This window comes from Capra hircus, chromosome 6 (genome assembly GCF_001704415.2).
Source record: "Capra hircus breed San Clemente chromosome 6, ASM170441v1, whole genome shotgun sequence".
Lineage (NCBI taxonomy): Eukaryota > Metazoa > Chordata > Mammalia > Artiodactyla > Bovidae > Capra > Capra hircus.
In genome coordinates, this window is record NC_030813.1 from 23,278,040 (window position 1) to 23,297,779 (window position 19,740).

The 19,740-nt window shown below is 37.9% G+C and overlaps 1 protein-coding gene across 2 annotated transcripts in view; it reads right to left on the reverse strand.

The window, feature by feature from the left end:
- BANK1 (B-cell scaffold protein with ankyrin repeats 1) overlaps positions 1-10,154 on the reverse strand; it is a 331,256-nt gene extending 321,102 nt beyond the window's left edge. For both annotated transcript variants that reach the window (XM_018049269.1, XM_018049268.1), the window contains exon 1: positions 9,783-10,154. In XM_018049269.1, coding sequence (XP_017904758.1) covers positions 9,783-9,852 — 70 coding nt within the window. In that variant the 5' untranslated portion in view covers positions 9,853-10,154. The remainder of the gene's footprint in view (positions 1-9,782) is intronic.

The following is a 19,740-nucleotide window of genomic DNA, read 5'->3' on the forward strand; positions in this document are numbered from 1 at the left end:
TCTTTCTGATTAAAACTGGTAGATGGCTTTCTATTAAATGCTTCTAAACTATGTGTTACACAGCATCCCAATTATTTCATGGGAAGGAGAAGTGGACAAAATCATCTTTAAACGCAAGTGGAAAAAGAGAATAATAAATATCTATTAATAGCCAAAAAAAAATATTATGGAAAAGGCGATTTCTTGGGAGAACTTTCCTTAGCAGAAATTGGCTTGGGAATAAACAAAAACATTAGTGGAACAGAGAATTCAGAATGCAAATTCCCAGATACATGAAACTTTGCTGTATGGCAATGGTGGTATTTCGATTCACTTACAAGAGCAGGATTCATTTAATAAATGTTTTTCTCAATTAGCTGCCCATATTAAGAAAGAAAAATGTAGGTTGGATTTTAGCCTCATGCTATACACAAAAATAAATCTCAAGCATACTACATGCAACTATAAAAATTAAAATCTTAGAAAAAAATACAGAAAATTACAATGGTCACTTAGGGATTTTTAAGACTCCCCTAGCCAAGACAGGGAACAGAACTTTGAAAGAAAATATAAGTGTATTTGAAAAAATGAGCATTAAAGTGTATTCAGTGGCAACAAACACCATAATCAAAATCACTTAGAAAGATTATAATAGACTAAGAAAAATACCTGTGATGATAAGATGAAGTTTAAATCTTCAATATATAATGTGACCTCACAAGTTATTAAGGTAAAAGATAGAATAGAAATATGAGTAAATGATATGAAAAATGGTAGGTAAATTTTATCATTATCACTATTTTAGTATTACTCTATGATTTAGACATTTAAGTAATAATACTATAATGTCATTATTAAAATACCTCTGTGGGTAAGCATGAATGGGGAGAGGGTCTCTTTAAACTATTGGAGGAATTGTGAATTATGTTAGCATTGTTTGTGTCAGATACTGGTAATATTCACATAACAATATTTCATAAGAAAGAAATCAAACCTTCAACAGATTTCATTGGGATTTTTTGAAAACTTAGAGCAGTGCTATCCAACAGAAAATACAATATAAATCACAAGTGCAAATCCCATATGTAATTTTAATTTTTTAACAGCTCTGTAACAACAAATAAAAAGAAATAGGTGAAATTATAGCAATATATTTTATTCAATCCAGTAAAATGTGTAAATCAATATTAAAGTTACTGAAAGATTTTACATTCTATTTTAAATCCTTGAAAACTAGTGAGTGTTTTTACATTTACAGCACATCTCAATTTGAACCAGCTGTATTTCAAGTGCCCAAGAGCCACATGTCTAGTTGATACAGTGTCAGGCAGCACAGTATAGTGTTTTTTGCCCATCAACAGACAGAAAGTATGGAAGAGTTCACTGATCTGACATCATAGAACAAACCTGCATTCAGAGAATACAATTTTCAACTCACTGTCATTTATTATCAAAATCTTCTATGACACAAGTAGTATGTAACAGGAACTGCCCAAATTTATAACTATTCCAACTTGCTCAAATGTGTTTTCACTTAGCAACATTCAGTTACCTGGATTCAAACAGGAAGAATACAGTTGGATAGACTTATTCAGGGTTGGAGTTTAATCAAGCAGCTCTGCTGGAAAAAGAGGGGCTACAAGTTGAAGCATATGCAAAGACATGACTGTAATAGCGATGCACTGATTCAGATTTGGATAAAAAGGAAGGGATGATCAATAAAAGCAAAACTATGGAATAATCCAGCATGGAAATAAAGGTTCAATGCAAGTAAATATTTATTATTTCCCATTAACATTCATGCCTGTAGAGAGAAGGAGATGGGGAGGGGGAAAGGGAATGAAGGAGGAGAAAGAAAGGAGGAGAGGGAGAAGAGAGGCACTCCAGAATCATGGAAGATGAGAAGGAAAGAAGGAAGGGAAAGGATGAAACAGAATATTTAAACACGTAAGAAAATATCTACATTAAAATGTGTTCATAATGAAATTTATGGAACTTATCTCTGAACCTTTTCACAGGAAAAAAATCTCCTTTGGTGTGGTGCTATCAGCTTTTGAGTACAAATAAACCATCACACTAGCACAGATCTTAAAACAAAAAAACAAATACACAAAACCCTTTCTTTAACCCACATCTCCTGCAATGGCTACTTTCTTTCTACATTCTGGAGCCAAGCTTTCAAAAGCTGTCTACATGGTATCCACATCCTCATCTACCTTCACCCTTCAACTCTCATCCCCTCTCCTAAAGCTACTTAACCTCTCTCGCTACAGTCATCGCTAAGTTTCATGTCAAATTCATCAGTTAAATTTCAGTCTTCAATTTACCTGAACTATTCAAAGAATTTCAATCAGTTCACCACTCCTGTCTCCCCAAAACACCTCATTCTTGAATTCCTGCCATTATACTATTTTCCTCCTTTTCTTTTCAGCCTCTCATCAATCATATAGGGTAACTCCTCTGTCTCTATCAATATGTGAATTTCACTTTATGTGGTTCTTTACCCTGGGTCAGCTTTTCTTTCCACTCTAAACACTTCTGTTCTGCTATCTTATTTACTGATACAATTTTAAAGACTGTGCATAGCCATGCGCTCAGTCATGTCCAACTGTTTGCAACTCCATGGACTGTAGCCCGCCAGGCTCCTCTCTCCATGGGATTTCCCAGGCAAGAATACTGGAGCAGGTTGCCATTTCCTTCTCCAGGGGATCTTCCCAACCAAGGGATCAAATGCACATCTCCCGCATTGGCAGAGAGACTCTTTACTAGCTAAGCCAAGGTATTTTTCCCAATTTTATATCTCTAGCCTGAACTCCCTTCCTGAGCTCCGTATCATAACATCAAATGCTTATCTGACATCGCTACCTGAGTATTTCTCATCTAGCCCAAATCTAACACATGCAAAATTGAAATTGAATGTTCTCATGCCCTTGCCATTTCTTCCTGCTCCTTCAGTCTTTTCCATTGGAGTAAATGATAACTTTATGACCTTCCCAGTTTTCCATGCCACAAACCTATCATTGACTCTTCACATCTCTTTCCCCCTCAGACTCTGTATTTACTACTATAGCACAAAAAGTATATAGTTCTCAATAAACACGTCCATTTCTCCCTTTATTTTACTTTTGGATAAATTCCTAATTGTTCAAAAACATCCATTGTTGACCTCTTCTAATTAACTGTACCAAAAGCACCTCACAAGATCTTTTATTTTTTTCAGATCATAAACTCTTTTTATTTTCACCTTCACTGATTCAGAAGGTGATTTAGAAGAAGAAGAACCTTTCACATGATCTTCTAAAAACAAAAACCTAGTCATGTTATGCTTCTGCTTTAAAATTCTTCAGTATCTACTCATACTTAGGGGACTTTTCCTTCAGGTTTAGGTAATTTAGTTTCAGTTTACTTTTCCAGCTTCTTTTCCTGCAACTCTCCCCTTGCTCATTATAAGACTGACTATAACCTTGTTAAAATCTGAAAAACTTTCTGTCACTCTGAGTCTCCTTCCTTCACCTACATCATTACACTTAATTGATCACACCTGAACTTCATTAATTTGTGGCTATCTCTCCAATTTGGCGAGAGCACACTGAATTCTAACCTTGTTTCCAAGGTGATCATTAACACTATTAATAACATATCATCTGTAACCTAATGAGGATACTAAACTTTCTACTCGATTACTACAAAAGATCTTAATCAAGGACCAATCTCTGAAGTAAAATGCTGATTACACTGCTTCAGATTGATATTAATCCACTGACAGTGTGGATAAAGTGTTCACAATGGCCTGTCAGTGATGCTGTTTTTTATCATCTGCCAGGAGAATTGAGATAATAGCTTGTAAATTATGCTGGAGGAATTTTATAATTCCTCTTTCTTTTTTAATAAGATAAATGTCATAAGCATCGTATTTGTGTGCCTCAATTTAAACACATTTTAAAAGTTTGTCAGAAACAGCATGCTATAAACTTTTCATATAAGTAAAATCACTGTATTAACAAAGCATAAAAATTCTATTGCTAAATTTTATAATTGTTATAATTTTATAACTACATAATTCAAAACTCTAGACTTCTTAATAGAGCTTAACTCATAGTATTAACCTTTGAATCAGTTATTTCCTCACCAACTAATGAGACTTCAAGTTCTTCAAATATGCACCATAAAGCTAGAAAACTCCAAATATTTTTATTTAGAGGACCACCAGACTTCCTCACAAGGCACTCTTTGTTTTTGTCACATAAAAGGAATAGACCTAATTCTGATGATTTTGAACTTTCAGTGGAAGATTCTTAGAAGACATCACTTTAACAATAACAGCAATTTTCTAAAAGAGGAGACGCTTATAGGAACAGGAATGGCAGTGTTTGAGAAATAAAGGTATTCTAACCCAAACTCTTTTTTTCCCTCCAAAAAAAAAAAGAAAAGAAACTCATTCAAACTAGTTCATATAAAGAAAAAGTCATTGCAGGATGCCACAGGCATTTCATGAACAGACAATATCAAAACAACAAGTGCAGCGGGGTCTTACATGACTTGGAAATGGAAAGTGAGAAACCAAGACTCTTCCCTTGTCTTTCAGTCCTCCTTAATTCTCTCTTCTAGTCTTTTTTCTAATTATCCATCTTCCACACGAGTCAACTAGTTGTCATTCTCTATCGTATGTCACCGAACATTGACCTTCCACTGCTAACAGTCTCATTATCTACTGTTTGGAAGGAAAGAAGGGCTTTGTTGAATCCAACAAATCTTTAAATGCCAGACAACACACATCATTGGCCATTAAGCAGTCAACGGACTGGCTCTAATAGGGACCCAATAGTTCACGAATTACATTAAAGCTGTAGTTGTCTCCTGAGATTTCTTAATGACACTGGTCTTCTAAATCTAAATAAAATGTGATTGGCCAATGTGTACATTTTAAGGACTCTTCATACAGTCACAAGAAGTACGCTAAAATTTGTCATTCCAGTGCCATGATTTTATAGAATCCTACCACTTTGATGTGATATGTTTCTGCATGTTGATGTTTCTCCACCCTGCACCCCATCCCTTAAAAAAAGACTTTAACAGTTTAGAAAACTGTTAGGAAATGAAAGGCCACAATGAATTATTAAATGTTCTCATATGATTATATGAAACAACATAACTTCTTGTCCAAATTAGGTGCTAATGTTCTGACATGCTCACCTATCAAAGTAATGTGATATCCCAATCACATAAATTCAAAGTAGAAACATAATACATGATAGCTACTAAAAGGCCAACATTTCAAGTAGTCTGAAACTATATTGTTCTTCTGAAAGTTAGACATGATCCTACAGATAAATATGAAAAAAAAGGGAATGAGACCATTGATCCTGACTGAAGGATGAGGTTGACACCTCAACCCAGATCATGACCAAACAAAATTAGGCAAATGAAATTCCATGTTAAGAATGTCTTGTGCTTTTCAGTATGTCTTCCTTATTAAATGGAACACATAAAAATGAAGCAATGAGAATTACTAATATGAAGCTTAAAAGAAAAGGAAATATGACACATAGTTCATATGATAAAGCAAAACTTGAACTGGATACAAAGAAAATCTTACAAAATACCACAAGGTAATAATGAATTACTTCTCATGATTACAACGAGAAGTGATCTTTCTAGATTATCTCAATCAGGAGCATTTGGAAGCAGCAAAGAAATTTATACCTAATAGTAAAGGTCTAAAAGGCTCATTATATTTCTGAGTGAAAAATAAATACAGGAGGGTATAATTCCATACAATATCTGTTATCTTCACCACCTGAACTATTTTAGTATCTGCAGTAAAACATAGATACCATCTTTATATTTCAAATAGGAAAGAATTATAAGACCATATAACAACTCATTTTTAAATAACTTCTAGAATATTTGTCCTTCCTATTCTTATTTCATAGATGTCTCCAAAATTATTCTAAGATATTCTATAATATATATATATAGAAAGTAATAAAATAGCAACTGTACCTTAGATGATCAGGTAGTGAGTGAAAGTTGCTTGGTGACCCCCATGGACTGTAGCCCACCAGTCTCCTCTGTCCATGGGATTCTCCAGGCAAGAATACTGGAGTGGGTTGCCATTCCCTTCTCCAGGGGATCTTCCCAACCCAGGGATCACAGCCAGGCCTCTTGTATTGGCAGGCAGCTTCTCTACCATCTGAGCCACCAAGAGAGCCCTGATGGTCAGGTAGCAGCCATTTAATTTCTTAAAACATGTGATTTATATTTGACAGGAATGATATTCTTTACATTAGATTTGTTTTTCAGCCTAGCAGTAAATATTGTGGTAAAACAGATCTTCTATCTTCTTATAATTTGATGAAATATTCCACAATTTTACATTTGATGCTTATTTTTTTCATTTTGTTTTTTGTTTTTTGTTTTTTTTTGCCTTAATTGGGTCATAATTGATTCTCTGTGATACGGAGAAGTAATTCTGAAATAATATAGCTCTCATTTTGTCCCATTAAATTCCCATTTTATTCTTTCTTGTAACTGCTCTAATTTAAACCCTTTTAATCAATCTTTTTTTTTTTTTTTTTCCTCATTGCAGATTCCTTTTTTTTTCCTCCTCCCGGAACTATTAACCACACTATTTCCCCAAGATTATGACAATGTCTTTCTACAGGAAGCCACATTCCCCAGTCTTTTTTGATGTGGGAGTTTGATGGCTTCATCCTTTTAAGTTTTTCCCCAAGTCAGCATGAGGTAGTTTCTCAACAAGAATTTTACTTTTCACATGCAAGTATTACGCTATCAGTCAATGACCAAAGGAGTAAAACGATAGCCAACATGTATTAAGCAATTGCTATTTGCTATGGCGCCTTGAAAAGCACTTCACATGCATTTTCTCCCTTAATCCTCAAAAACATTCTTTCAAATAAATGCTATTGTTCCATCCACATTTACTTTGTAACTGGACAAACTGATATAATGATAGATTGATTGATTTATCCAAGATCACAAAGCAGATAAGAAATGAAGCTGGACTGGATTTGAAGCAGTCTGAGCTGCTGCTGCTGCTAAGTCGCTTCAGTCATGTCCAACTCTGTGCGACCCCATAGACAGCAGCTCACCAGGCACCCCCGTCCCTGGGATTCTCCAGGCAAGAGTACTGGAGAGAGTTGCCATTTCCTTCTCCAATGCATGAAAGTGAAAAGGGAAAGTGAAGTCGCTTAGTTGTGCCAACTCTTCACGTCCCCATGGACTGCACCACCAGGCCCCTCCATCCATGGGATTTTCCAGGCAAGAGTTCTGGAGTGGGGTGCCACTGCCTTCTCCAGTCTGAGCTGAGGCCATCCTAAGTAGGGCATGATCATGATCGCCTATAGCACGTGTTCAGAAAGACACGGCAAGAAAAGGTTCCTATGCCCAATATGCTGCTGTATGCCTGAAATCCTAAGCAATTAAATATTATACAATTATTCCATATTAAGAAGGCCCTGAGAGAGCACCTCACTTTAAAATCTCAACATAAATAAGCCTATCAGAACCTTTCCAGCTCATCTGAAGAAAGTTTTATCAGTCAGCAGAGTTAAATAAAGGAATCTCCATGGTAGGAGAAATCTAGATCACTGACTATGCTGGAAGATTGTAGTTGGAGGGAAAAGCTTCAAATCCTCAAGAGCTTTAGATACAATGCTTGGACAAACTATTCCTCACAAACTATGTACAAGCATCTAGCATACGGTGAGACAGGACAGATGCTCTCTGCTTTTAACCTAACAATTCATCTTTGTCTTCATCAGAAGCCTCAAATAATATTAATAAGAAATGCAGAAACTATGGAGTAGAGAATATTCTATGCTTTAGTTAACAGTCTTTATTGAAGGTAGCAGTCAAAATTAGATTTAAACAATTATTAGTTTTGGAATAAAACAAAGAAGGAACTTCTCTTTTGGACATTAATAGACAGGATCTAGTTACTCATAAACCAGAAAAGAGAGTCTAATGGAATTTTCATCCACTGTGCATCATTTTCACACTGTCTTAGTTCTGGGTATCATATTTTTCCTTCTTTCACTAAAGGACAAGTTGAACACTCTGATGGAAGTTTATACAATGTTGTCATTACAAATAAAACATACACCAACTGCTGGAAATATATCTTCATAGGCACAAAACTGTTATTTACCACTTTAGATTGTGTTTGCCCATTTTACAGTCATTTTACTACACAACTCTTGGGGATGGATAGGTAAAAGACTGTTGGTGAAATGATGAATGAGATCTTCAGATACTTATTGGTCATGGAACTGTGGGCAACTCACTCGTTGAGTCTCAGTTTTCTCATATCTAAAGTGAGGCAGTTGGAGTAACTAACCCCTAATGTGTCACATTAAGCCAAAGTCTATGACGCGACAGAGACACCTGCCCAAAGCAGAGAGAGAGGTCACACAAAAAGGTTTTTGTTCAAAAAAAAAAAAGGAGAGAGAGAGAGAGATTAATCAGAACTAGTTCTTTTAGAAGACTATTCACATCTAGGAATGGCATGGGTTAATAACAAAAGAGAGCTCGTTAGAAGTGTCATTAGCTGAGCCAAATAAGGAGGTAAATGAATCAAGTAAAATAATATTGTACTGGAAGGACCAAAAGAGATGAGGGGAAATGCACAGGAGGAACAGGGAGACTCAGAATGAGACAAAAGGTAATTTACATCACTCCAGCATTATTCATACTACCAAACACCTCAAAGCATTACTTGAGCATTAAGTGAAATAACAGTCATGTTTTGTCTAAACTGCTCAATTTAGAAGTTTGAAACAAATTGTAGCTGATTCTATTTAACAAAATTGTTCAACCAAAATTACAAAAGAGCTAACCTGCTGAAGGTTCAAAGGTTTATTTACTGAAGCAAGCCAAGATGCAGTCCATCAGACCGTAGCTTTCAGAATGTCAGTGTTCACTACACAGAAAGTTAACATATTAAGATATCAATTCTTTTCTTGTCATTTCCACTGCCACAAGTACACTTCCTATTTTAACTAAAAAGCAGTATTTTGAAACTCATATATGAAAAAACACATTTGCCATAGCTAAAACCATAATTTAATTTTTAAAAATGCTAGTAAGCTATGAGAAACTCCATTCAGCAAGTCAATAGAATTTCACTCAGATTTTTTATCTCATGTCAGTGTGTACATCTCCAGTACTCTTAATATGCAAGTGAAGCCTTTTTCTTTTTAATTTTCAAAACTGAACACTTTATAATCATTATACAATTCACAAATGCATTTGACATGTTTCAAAAAGAAGTGAAAACAAGTGCCTTCACTTCCATTTGACCCGTAAATGCATTTATGTATTGAGCCGAATTGACTGCTCTTCCTTTTGCGTTAGGAAAAGCTGTTTCCAGGACTTTCTACAGAAAGTAATCTGTCTGACTAGCAGGTCACAGGCCATTTACCGGTTTGGATTTGGGAAGCCCCGGCAGGTAAACGGGCAGTTTTGCTGTAACATGTTGACAGAATTTCTAGGCTGATGTGTAACTGTAAAACACAGTTCAAGGTGATTTTGGATACTAGAGGCGGCTGTTTCAGGTGCCCTGGAAAGTGCCAGCTCCTCAGAAGTTGCAGCGCGGGCGGTGGCACGCTGCCCAGACCTCAAGAGCGCTTCCACCTCCTCGCGTCCGGGTCCCCCCGGCCAAGAAGCCCGCGGCAGAAGCGGGCAGAGCGGCAGCCTGGTCCCGCACCGCGAGGAGCACGGTCTCCGCGGGACCCCGGGGCCGGCCGGTCTCCCTCCCGCCTCCCGACCGCGCGCGCACCCACCTGGGGGCGCTGGGCCGCCTGCAGGCTGCTCGCAACTCCCGCGCGCCCAGGCTGGCGCTGCTGGCAGCATCGCGGCCGCTGAAGCCCAGGCGCCTGGACGCGTGCCCGCCGAGCCCGGACTCTCCCGATCTGAGGTTCTCCTCGACCTGGTCTCCAAGCCTCGCTGTCCTCAGCCCGCTTCCCACCGCGGCGGCTGCGGCCGAGGTCCCGGAAACGCAGCCCCTGGGCGCGGGCCGCAGGGCGAGGGCTCGCCGCGCTGGGCTCCCTGCGGAAGTGAAACTGCTCACGGGCTCGCGCTGGTCTCCTTTTTAGGCCACTTTGGTTTCTCCTAACACTCTTCGGCGGAGAAGGCAATGGCACCCCACTCCAGTACTCTTGCCTGGCAAATCCCATGGACGGAGGAGCCTGGTAGGCTGCAGTCCATGGGGTCGCTTGGAGTCGGACACGACTGAGTGACTTCCCTTTCACTTTTCACTTTCATGCATTGGAGAAGGAAATGGCAACCCACTCCAGTGTTCTTGCCTGGAGAATCCCAGGGACGGGGGAGCCTGATGGGCTGCCGTCTATGGGGTCACACAGAGTCGGACACGACTGAAGCGACTTAGCAGCAGCAGTGGCAACACTATTCGGGCCTGTTCCCTCGTCACCTTTTCACTCAGGATATTTTTAGAGCGAGGTTACCTGTTCCTGTCGACTCTCTTGTCCCATTCAAGGGCTTCTGCGATGCCCCTTCTTCCTGGAAGAAATAGGGTTATCAGAACTAGACACGTACTGGAAAAGAGAGTTGTTCAGTAGCTCAGTCGTGTCTGACTCTTTGCCACCCCATGGACTGCATGAAGCAAGCCAGGACTCCCTATCTCTCTTTATCTCCCAGAGTCTACCTAAGTTCATCTCCTTTGAATCGGTGATGCCATCCAGCAGACCTACAGATATGGATGAGTCAGTAAAGGTATAGGTAATACTGTAGATAGAGATATATAGTTGGAATTTTTTGGTTTGTTTTGGGTTTGGGGGGCTTGTTTGTTTGCTTTGATATTGCATTTTGCCCAAACATTTTAGGTTAGATCCATAAATTATGTATTTTATATTTCCTACTCCTGCTCAAAACTGGACCTAGTTAAAAAACAAAATAGACATGGATCTAAATTGGTCCTTTTGTTTGTTTGTTTGCCCTAAAGACTGAAATACTCAAGAGTTTCCCCAGAGCCTTAAAATAAACATCCCTTCTTCTCTCAGGGATTTCTAAATTAGTAATTTACCTTCTGAAGTTAAAAATATTTTTGAAGATCAATTTGAAGAGTTGGTAATTGTTCATGCCTAAATGTCCCCCTCTGTCTTTTTATAAAAGTAACCTAGAAAGGAGGCTTATATACCAACTATTTATATTTGTAGACCAACTATTTGATTTTGATCTCATAAAGTCTGTTTTAGGAATGGCATACAAATCAAGTATCAAAACTTTGTTCTTTCACATAGCTGAACTTGTTTTACATTTTGTATTATGATGAAGTTAAAGTGAAAGAAATATGTCAGCAAATTTGAAAGCTATTATAGATATATTTATATATATACATTCAATATATATTCCAATTGTTCCCTTGACCTCATTGTTAACTTTAAGTTGATTTCCGGTATTTGAAATAATGGAGCAGAAGAGTTTATTTAATTTATGAAATAATATCATATTGACAAATTTATTGTCTTCTACAAGTACCTGTTTACCAAGAGACCACAGTACAATAAGGTAAAAACAGAGAGTTTGGATTAAAGAGTATATAAACTCTTGGTCAATATTTTCAGAAATTCAGTTCTCAGGAAAGCATAAATCTTCTTAAACCAATCCATTGGGTAGACAGTGTTCTCACTGATGCATCTTCACAAAAGATGCTTTGACCAAGATTCTGAGGGGAAAGTGATGAACACCTTCTAACTCCTGCTTGCCAGTTAAGGGTCCATCTCTTCAAAAGCATCCCAGTTTCTCTCTGCAAATACACAACGCTCATTCCCTCCTTGCACATGAAGACTTGTTCACAAGGTTAATCTTCAGATAGCAAATTGTATCTGTCACATATGCCCTAGACTGGAAGTCAGAAGGCTGTGGCTGCCATCTTGACTTTCCTCCTCACTATCTCGGCAGCTGGAGCAATTCTGTTATTTCTGAGCCTTGCATAATCCCAGCTAAATGAGGAAATTGAAATAATTATACTCAGGACTCTGCCAGCTCTACAGTTTTATGACACTGTCTCATCTAATAACAATATTTATAATACATAGGATAATTAAGTATTTTCAGATACTTCTACAACTTTATCAGTATGATCCTGGTAAGTGGAAAAATGAAAACAAAAATGTGTCTAAAATTCGGAGCTGTTTATATTAAGTTACTTTATTGAATAAGACTGTGTTAGAAAAGCTTAAAAATCTATAAAGTTCAAAAATTATTCTAGCTTTGTTTTTGTTTCAGGTACTGAATGAGAACACAACTCTTGTTCAAAGATTTTGATGTAACAGTTTAGCCTCTTATTTGTTCACTCTTGTTTAATTCATATTGCTATTAACAGCTACTCTGTTTTAAGTATTATGTGTGCCAAGCACCATGTAATTCACAATGTTCATGTGATTTGGTTCTCAGACCAATGTGGCTTTAGCCACATATTACAAATGAAGAATCTGGATTTTAAAAGTTTTAAGTAGAACTGGAATTCAATCCCAAATCTGACCCCACAGGCTTCCCTCTTAGTATAAGCCTTCTCTTCCTTTTAAGGTCGCACAGTTATTGCTAAAGATTGCATGGATGTCATAGGCAAGGTTATACATATATATATATAAATATATCAAAAAATTGCTTTTGTTTTCTTCCTCTTCTTTCCACAGAGCAAAAATCTCATAGAAATGAACATCTATCTCCTTCAAAACAGGTTTGAATTGAACTCAAAATTCATTATAATACTGACACTATTCGGTTGAGAATATGTAGACATTGCTTTCACAAAGAAAAGAAGATGTGTGGAGATCACACACAGAGAGATCGTGAACAAAGTCTTACATGTATTCTACCTTTGCCTATGCATAGGAAAAGATATTTTAGAAATGTTTTCATTCGTTTTGGTCTTCTCGGTGCCAGATAATCTTTAGTCACAGTTGACTTTATTTTCCCTCTACCTTCTCCCCTAAGGAAATGATACTGTCTAAAATGCTGGGTTAATCTCTTGGTTCACATTTGTTCTCAGACAAGAGGCACTTCGTAATCCTCACACTGAGATGCTTTTTCAGGCAGAATGCGACCAGCAGCGTGTAATCACAGGTTCCTGATTTTTCCCCTGTTACAGAATGACAAAAAATGCTATCCACAGTTGGTTTCTAGTTTCTCAATATATCAAACTCTTGGATCCATTGACTTCTTCCCTTGTATTCTTTTTAACAGCATATTGACAGCTTCAGTCTGATTACCCCACTCAGTAGAGATTATGAGCCTCATGCTGACTCCATGTTCCAATAACTGGATGGCTGAGGCCCTGTTGCCCTGTTGCAGCTGCATGGCTGATTCCTTGTGCCCTTGCAGACTGGATGCTTTTGCTAATTCTGCTGGTTTCATTTCTACTTTTAGATTCTGGATCGCTTAAAAAAAAAAACACAACAAAAACTGGTTCTTTCCTAAAGCAGCAAGATATCATAAAAGTGAAAGCGTACATTGTTTCTTCATAGCTATTATTATCAGAGAATTTTCCTCTTAAAGAAAATGTCCAGATCTTTAGGCATATATTATATTATTCTCATGAAAGAAAGTGAAAGTGAAAGTCGCTCAGTCCTGTCTGACTCTTTCAGACCCTATGGACTATAAGGCCATGGAATTCTCCAGGTCAGAATACAGAAGTGGGTAGCCTTTCCCTTCTTCAGGGGATCTTCCCATCCCAGGAATCGAACCCAGGTCCCCTGCATTCAGGTGGATTCTTTACCAGCTGAGCCATAAGGGAAGCCCATAGTATTCTCCTAGAGTGTCTTATTTTCTATCTCAAAACTAGACCAAATACTAGGAAAGTTTGAAGGCATTTCCTAGCAATGGTACTTTCCCTGCTATTGTTACTGAGAGACTTTCTTCATTTTCTTTTCCTTCCTCACATTTAACTGAATTCTTTCATATTAACCTAACTGTGTGATGGGCCCCCTAAGATGTCCTAAAGATCTAAAGATGTTAGATATTTATTACCTAACATTACATGGAAGGTAGAATTATGTTAGAGATACTGAGATGGGAAGAGTCACATGGATTATCCGGGTAAGTCAATGTAATACCAGGGTATTTATAAGATGGAAGCAGGAAAGTCAGAGAAGAGACGTGATGAGGAAGCAGAGATTGGAGTAATATGCTTTGAATAATGTGAGGGGGCGGGGGCCACAAGCCAAAGAATGTAGGCCTCCTCTAGAAGCAGGCAAAGACAAGGAAACACATTCCCCTCCAAAACCTCCAGGAGAAACCAGCCCTGCTGAAACCTGGCTTTTAGCCCAGTGGGACTGATTTTTAATTTCTGACCTGTAGAGTAATAAGTGTGTTTTGAGCTACTAAGTTTGTGGTAGTTTGTTAGAGTAGCAATAGAAAACTAATATCAACCTAAGGTGATAAATTGAGTGTTTGGAGATAATTCATTAACAGGGAAAAAATTATCTTCTTCTAAATAAACATATATTAAAGAATATTCAACTCCTTTTCACATTAATTTGCTAAGTCCCTATGGAGTAACATTTCACTGTTAATTGGTGGTTGTGGTAGCTCTTTGATATTCCTTCCTGCAGGGCTATTTGCATTATGTACTTGCCTCTGTTCTCTAGTGGCTGAGCAGATGTGCTGAATCTTCACTTTTCTATTCTGTTGAGAATCACTTAGGGAACTCACCAAGTTTTCTGCTTATACAGTAGCTGACAATCCCCCCACCCCAGCCACCCCTGCCTATGTTAACAAGTGAAAGTAAGTTTGCTAGAATGGAGCTTGATTGTTATATCTGAGTTTTAACAAACAATACAACAAAAATTTTAAGTGTCAAGAAATATAAAATTCTCTATTTCTCATTTTGGCTGTTTTTACTTTTTTATTAAAACTCTGATAATTTGCTTCTGTGTTTAGCCAAAATTATTGATTAGATAAGGTTTTCAGCGTTACCCTGTATCCTACTTATAATGTTTTCCTTAGTGCTTAACTCACCAGAGGTCTCTCAATAGATAAACCTGTTAGCTTCAATCTACAGGATTGATAAAAGCAGACATTGCTCTTCACATTTTCATTATTCATTTATCTATTAGTTCATTCAAAGAGATTATAGTAAGTGCTTACTGCTGCTGCTGCTAAGTCACTTCAGTCGTGTCCTACTCTGTGCAACCCCATAGACGGCAGCCCACCAGGCTCTCCCGTCCCTGGGATTCTCCAGGCAAGAACACTGGAGTGGGTTGCCATTTCCTTCTCCAATGCTAACCCCAAAATGCAGTGCTAGGGACTGGACATGTAGTGATGAAAAGATGCAGCCCTTACTTCCATAAAGTCTGCCTTCTAGACATTCTGCTTCAGTTTTTGTGGAGATTTAAGGGCTTCCCTGGTGGCTCAGAGGTTAAAGCGTCTGCCTGCAATGTGGGAGACCTGGGTTCGATCCCTGGGTCAGGAAGATCCTCTGGAGAAGGAAATGGCAACCCAGTCCAGCATTCTTGCCTAGAGAATCCCCTGGACGGAGGAGCCTGGTGGGCTACAGTCTATGGGGTCGCAAAGAGTCGGTCAGACAGGACTGAGCAAGCGACTTAACTGTATAGGATAAAGTAATAATAAACAAATCAACAATAATTGAAAATATCTCTGGACCATTGGATACATCAAGTATATTCTTTCTTGTAAGTAATGTGATTATTAGAGCAGCTTCCATTATAAATAAACCATAGTGAAAAAACATTGAAATTGGGAGTTTGGAACTAGAAGACAACAACAGGAAGTGGTTGGAAGCAAACTTCAACAGGAAGAGAAGCAAAGATAATGTTTGAGACAGTGGTGTAACTGGCTATTAGGGTGCTTCGGGCAGTTTTTAAGAACTGTGCCCCTGAAACGATCCAAAAATTGGAAGAACATACAGAAAGTATTTTCCACATCTGCCATATAATTTCAAAGGGCAGTGAATAGCCTGTTAACAGTTCAGAAGAGAAGAGAATGCAGACATTTTTTGAGGAAACCCATTCAGAGAAGAAAAAGCAGTTAGTATAACAGATTCTACAAAGAGCTAAAAATGGGTAGCAGAACAGAAAATGGCATCTTACGGTGAGAATTCTCACCAAAAATTGACTTATCATTTTCCAAAAACAAGGCCTCCTCTAGAACCGCTTCTAAGGAAGACAAGGAAACACATTCCTCTCCAGAGCCTCCAGAAGAAACCAGCCCTGTTGATACCTGACTTTTTAGCCCAGTGAGAATGACTAAATTTCTGACCTTCTGAACTGTAGAATAATAAATATGTTATGAACTACTAACAGTAACAGAAATGTTGGTGATGTGAAACTAATATCAAGAGAGTATTAGCTCATATAGAGCTTCTGAGAGTTCATTTGCTCCTTTCCTATGACGAGTGCATTTCCACGTTCTGAGAGACCAGTTGTGTGGTCCCAATTCATCTTTTGAAGAGAACATCCTAGACTTCTGCCCTCGTGAGTTATCTGAGATTTCAGGACAGAGGAGCCTCAATGTCACAGGCTCTACATTCTCTTGCTAGACCTCATATAGAGTTCATGGATCCTGAGCCTTCAAGATTAGATGGCCGAAATCTCAGGCCATTCTTATTGGGATGAATGAAAAATATTTCTTCATTAAGCTTTGCTGGAATAAAAACCATCATGTATGCTTTTGAAGGAAAGAGAAGACATTATTTATTATGAAGGGCTGATTTTCTTTTGTGAATCTAGGTCAAATATACGTAAGAGAGGGATGTTGAAAACTATATTGTAAAAAAGATGAATTTAACTCACTGGTATAGCTACCTCCCTAGAGGCTTCCTGGTCAGCCACAGAAACAGAGGAAGTTAGGGGTGTGAGAAAGTTAGGGGTGTGAGCCATTTGTCTAGTGGCTAGAGATGTGAGTGGGAGAGCACTTTGAAAAATTTTGATGAGGGAATCTAAGAAATATATTTAGTCCTGTGACACTGCAAATATTTTGCATAAGTTTTCTTACATTTGTTTCCTACTGAAAAAAAAATCTGCCTTTTAATTTGAAAATTACTGAAAGTAATATTGAAAGTAACTGAAATAGAAGAAAATAAATTTAAAAATTTAAGATTAAAAGTGAAAGCTATTTTTACTCTAAATACATACTGAGCATTTTCTATGTGTATAATATTCTAATCAGGATACATAAAAGATGGACATTTTGTATGTTAAAATATATAATTCATAAAATGATCTTAATAGTCTAATAATTAACAGGTAACAAAAATTAACTTAAAAATAAAAGAATCTTGTTTTATAGACACAATGAATACTTGCCATGAACTAGCACTGAGGAATTTGAAAATAAAGTGACTATTCAAAGCAATCATAATGGATTATTATCCAGTCAGTCAGCAGCTGTATATTAAGTACCTACTATGTGTCATAGTTTCTATTCTTAGAATGTTTTCCATAAAACGAATAATAGAAATTGTAATAAAGTATAGAGTATTCCAACATTATAATACAGAAAGTATAATATTATTATAGAACAGGCCCTGGGTTATTTGGGATATTAAACAGATTAGGACAGGGCATAGGAAGGCTAGCTTAGCATGATAGTGAGGAAAACTCTCCCAGGGATTAATTATCCGTATGCCTGATGAATTTTAAATAATTAAAATACAATCTCTAAAGTAAAATCTCAGTTTAGGAAAAGGCAAGGGCTCCTTGGTACAATGAAACTATTTTCACAAGTGAATTCCAATCTACACTAAAACAAGCAAAAAGTGATAATGATCAGTAAAGCTATTGTACCACAGAGCTAAATATGTCACTTTTTTCTAAATCTTTACTGAAACTTATTCATTATTATAATACCATTAGCAAGTGGTAACTATTTTTTAGTTTTCTCTTGAAATTCTGAATGAAGTGGACAGTTACCAACTGTATTGATAGTTTCCCCTTATATACCTTTCATATTTGGTTAAAAGGGATCTGATTTCAGTGACTAACTGGTGGAATGCAATTTATCTTGCCATCAACTTCTTTTTTCATCAAAAATACTGCCTTAAAGAAGAAAGAGAGAAGCTACATGTGAAGTAAGCCTTTTATTTTTTGGCCCTTTGCAGAAGTACATGTTACCCAAGGATGTGGTGGTTCCTTTCCAGACAAGCATAACCAGTAAGAATGGTCTAGGAGGACTTTCTTAGGATACTTCCTATTCCCTGGAAGAGGTCTAGCTCCCTAATTCCTATTCAGACACAAAGGGAAAAGAGATCTGCTGTCTGATATGTGTCCCAGTGAACAAGAAATCACAATATAAATCAGTTGACCACTTGTGGCCACATTGTGACTCTGACATAGGCTCCTTAGTGAACTCAACTGCAGTGGAGATTAATCCTCATTTACCTATTACATCTGTTTGTCAGAAGCTACAGGGAATTCCCTCCTTGGGCTTAAGAGTGGATTCACCTATAAATTTGATTTTATGATCGGAGCAGAATTGACTGCACATTCTTGTGACTCCCTGTGCCCTGTGCTTATTCTTATTTTTATCATAACAACACTCATACAGTTTATTCTTACTGATTTTAATATGGCCTTCCTATAATAAAATGTAAGCCTCTCAAAGGATCTTATTCGTTTTTCTATCCCCAGGACTATCATAGTTTTAAGAATAGAATAGGTGACTCATACATAAAAATTTGTGTTTGTTGAATTAATCACTGTGAGAACTATTAGAAACACAAAGTTGAACAAAAAGAGTCCCAGGTCTCAAAAATCTTAATGCCTAATGAAGAAGGCAGATATGTAAACCAATGGTAATTTAATTCACATAAATATAACCCTAAATAGGCTTCCCAGGTGACTCAGTGGTAAAGAATCTGTCTCCAGTGCAGGAGATGCAAGAGACACAGGTTCAATCCCTGGCTAGGGAAGATCCCCTCGAGGAGGGCATGGCAACCCACTCCAGTATTGCCTAGAGAATTCCATGGACAGAGGAGCCTGGTGGGCTTCAGTCCATGGGATTGCAAAGAGTCAGACTTACTGAGCACAGAAGCCGCAAACCCTAAATAAAGGTGCAGAACAAATTGTTTAAGCCTGAAATGGAAGAGGTGATTAAATATTGGGGAGCCTTCAGAGCAAAGTAAGTTTTGGAGTTTGGATCTTTAAGACTGGGCATTATTTCCACAGAGATGAAGGAGGTCCAATGAAGAAGCAGCTGTGAGTTATGCCTAAACTTTGGACTTTTATTATTTAAACAGCTTCACTGCTGGTGGCATTGTTCAGAGTGATATCGGAGTCATGCATTAAGCTGAACTCTTTTGTACGCACATGGTAGATTCCTAGCCCAAACCAAGTTATGTAACGTGGGACATTTTAACAGATCCTGTGACCAAACTGTGGGAAGAAGAGTGGTGTACCTAGGCTTTGTGGGAAACTGAAATAAAGGACTGTTCTCTCTCCCTCCACTTCCTTTCTGTTATTCTAGAATGCAGTGCTGTGCATGCTAACTCACTTCAGTCATGTCCAGCTCTTTGTGACCCTAGGACTGTAGCCTGCCAACCTCCTCTGTCCATAGAATTCTCTGGGCAAGAATACAGAAGTGGGTTGCTGTGCCCTCCTCCAGGGGATCTTCCCAACCTGGGGATCCAGCCCATATCTCTTATGTTTCTGCTTTGGCAGGTGGGTTCTTTACCAATAGTACCACCTGTTGTTCAGCCCCTCAGTCGTGTACAGCTATCTGTGACCTCATGGACTGCAGCACACTATGCTTCCTTGTCCTTCC